Below are 2251 nucleotides of genomic sequence, written 5' to 3'. Positions count from 1 at the left end.
GTACTGCCCCGCATTACAACACCACCATCACAACACAAGTACTGGATCACATTAAAATACCACCATCATAATACAAGTACTGCATTACATTACAACACCACCATCACAACACAATTATAGCATCACATAACAACACTACCATCACAACACAAGTACTGCACCACATTACAACACCACCATCACAACACAAGTACTGCATCACATTACAACAACACCTATAAAAATATTTTGAAAATAATCGTACATATTTGATATTTTTCGAATCTAATTGAGAATATTTCATGAGAACAAGTAAGATTATATTAATGTAATCAACAAAAACATCTGAAATCTAGAAAGGCACGAAGAATGAAAAAATTAAGAGCTTAAGTAATGTTGAAACAACGGGTATTTGTTTTTTACGGTTAGTTTCGCTATTATAACCTAAGAAGTAAGTCACCGAAACGTTTACCCAAATAACACAAATGAGCATCCTTTGTTTGACGTAGTTGGGCATGTATCCAAAACGGTGAACAGCCAGATCTCGAATCTGATCCCTTTCCTCAACCAATCGTCCGAAAACTCCAAGTTCCCACATCCTGCTCAATGACGAATCACCTTTCTCGTAGTCTCTCATTAGAGCCTGAAAACGTTGAATAATCGTTATAAATAATCGAATAAACGTTGAATTTACAGTAAATGAAATTATAATACAAAAAATGTATACTGATTTTAGTTGTTTTTAAGCGCAATAATTCCTTGATCTAGAGAGAACTAACCAGTTGTGATACCGATCTAAGTACAATGAGTTGAATAAATTATAAGGCTGGAGCTATAGGACTAGTCTTATGCAGAACAATCCATCAAAAAATGAATGCTAATATAATATGTTATTAGCAAAACATACTGTAAAAAAAATTGAAAAATCCATTTTGTTTCTCCTGTTCAACGAAGTTCTACATATTGTGTCCTGGGTAAATTTGGGATGCATATACGTTTCACGTGCTACTATAGCAAAATTTATAAACTTTAAAACATTAATACAACTGTCTTGTAATGATTTGTCATGTCCTGGCGAAATTGGATTATTTTACATTTAGCCATGTAATAGTTTGATACACACACACACACACACACACACACACATATATATATATATACCTTTTATTGCTTGAGTTACTTGACTGAAATGATTTAATTTTTGATGCATATTAGACGAAAAACAAGAGGGAATCCTCAATAGCCGTGGCACTTGAAATTATCTTAGGCCAGATTAGAGTAAATTAATGTATGACTTACCTTTTTTTTTACTACATGTATTTTTGTACGCCAGAAATATCAAGTGTGGGACGCGCGTATAACCGATTCGATTTTATTACTTATCAGGTTTGTTACCAGCCTACCCTCAAATTGAAATTATTTTAGGCAGGATTATAGTTAAATTAATCTGGGAGACATTGAGCGTGATCAAATACACCATTCGAAAGGGTCGGAGACCTCCTGAGTCCAAAACTGTAATTAGATCTCAAATTGGTCAAGAGATGGCGGAGCTATGAGCTAAAAGTTTGTACTTGAGAAACTCAGAGCAATTCTATGAGCCGATATGCCGCGGCTAAAATGTCAGTACACTATAGATAACTTTAGAAAAAACGACTGAGTTGACCTATTGAGTTATATCAAATTTTTCTACAAAACCTTAATTAATTATGCAGCACACTTAAAAAATCAAATAAATGTGTATTCCGTTGTAGTGTTTCTCTATACTAATAAATATTTACTTAGAGCCAAGGATATTTTACTCTGCCCCTATATGTCATACAAAACATATCACCTTCAGTAAACAATTTTTCTGGTTTGTCTAAGATACATTAAGTTAATATTGAAAGGGAATAAAAGCTGCTTATTATCAAAAATAATTTAAAAACATTGTTATTCATCGTTTGGAGATTTATTTTAGCAAAACTAGCAAAGCATCCGCGCCAAGCGCGGTATTTATTTTGTTGTTTAAACGGAGATGGCGCGCATATGCGTCATTCGCCGGCAGTAGCAAGGGGGGGGGGAGTTGAAATGTTTGTGAAATAAGTACTAATTATAAACTGATTACAATAAGGAGTTTCTGAGCTCTTCTTGGCCATACCCAAAAACCCCTGAGAATTTTCTGACGACCAGAGGCCTAGAAGTTCGAAAACTTTCGTTGGTATAAGAGACACAGTACAGTTTCATAGTTTATTATTATTATTATATATATATATATATATATATATATATATAT

The 2251-nt window shown here is 33.5% G+C and overlaps 1 protein-coding gene across 1 annotated transcript in view; it reads right to left on the bottom strand.

Annotated features, from left to right (window-relative positions):
- LOC106460401 overlaps positions 1–2251 on the bottom strand; it is a 122238-nt gene that overhangs the window by 29939 nt on the left and 90048 nt on the right. Inside the window, exon 26 of the mRNA XM_022387115.1 lies at positions 452–622. Coding sequence (XP_022242823.1) covers positions 452–622 — 171 coding nt within the window. The remainder of the gene's footprint in view (positions 1–451; positions 623–2251) is intronic.

This window comes from Limulus polyphemus, unplaced genomic scaffold, assembly GCF_000517525.1.
Source record: "Limulus polyphemus unplaced genomic scaffold, Limulus_polyphemus-2.1.2 Scaffold765, whole genome shotgun sequence".
NCBI classification, from domain to species: Eukaryota; Metazoa; Arthropoda; class Merostomata; order Xiphosura; family Limulidae; genus Limulus; species Limulus polyphemus.
This window is presented reverse-complemented; position numbering and strand designations above follow the sequence as displayed.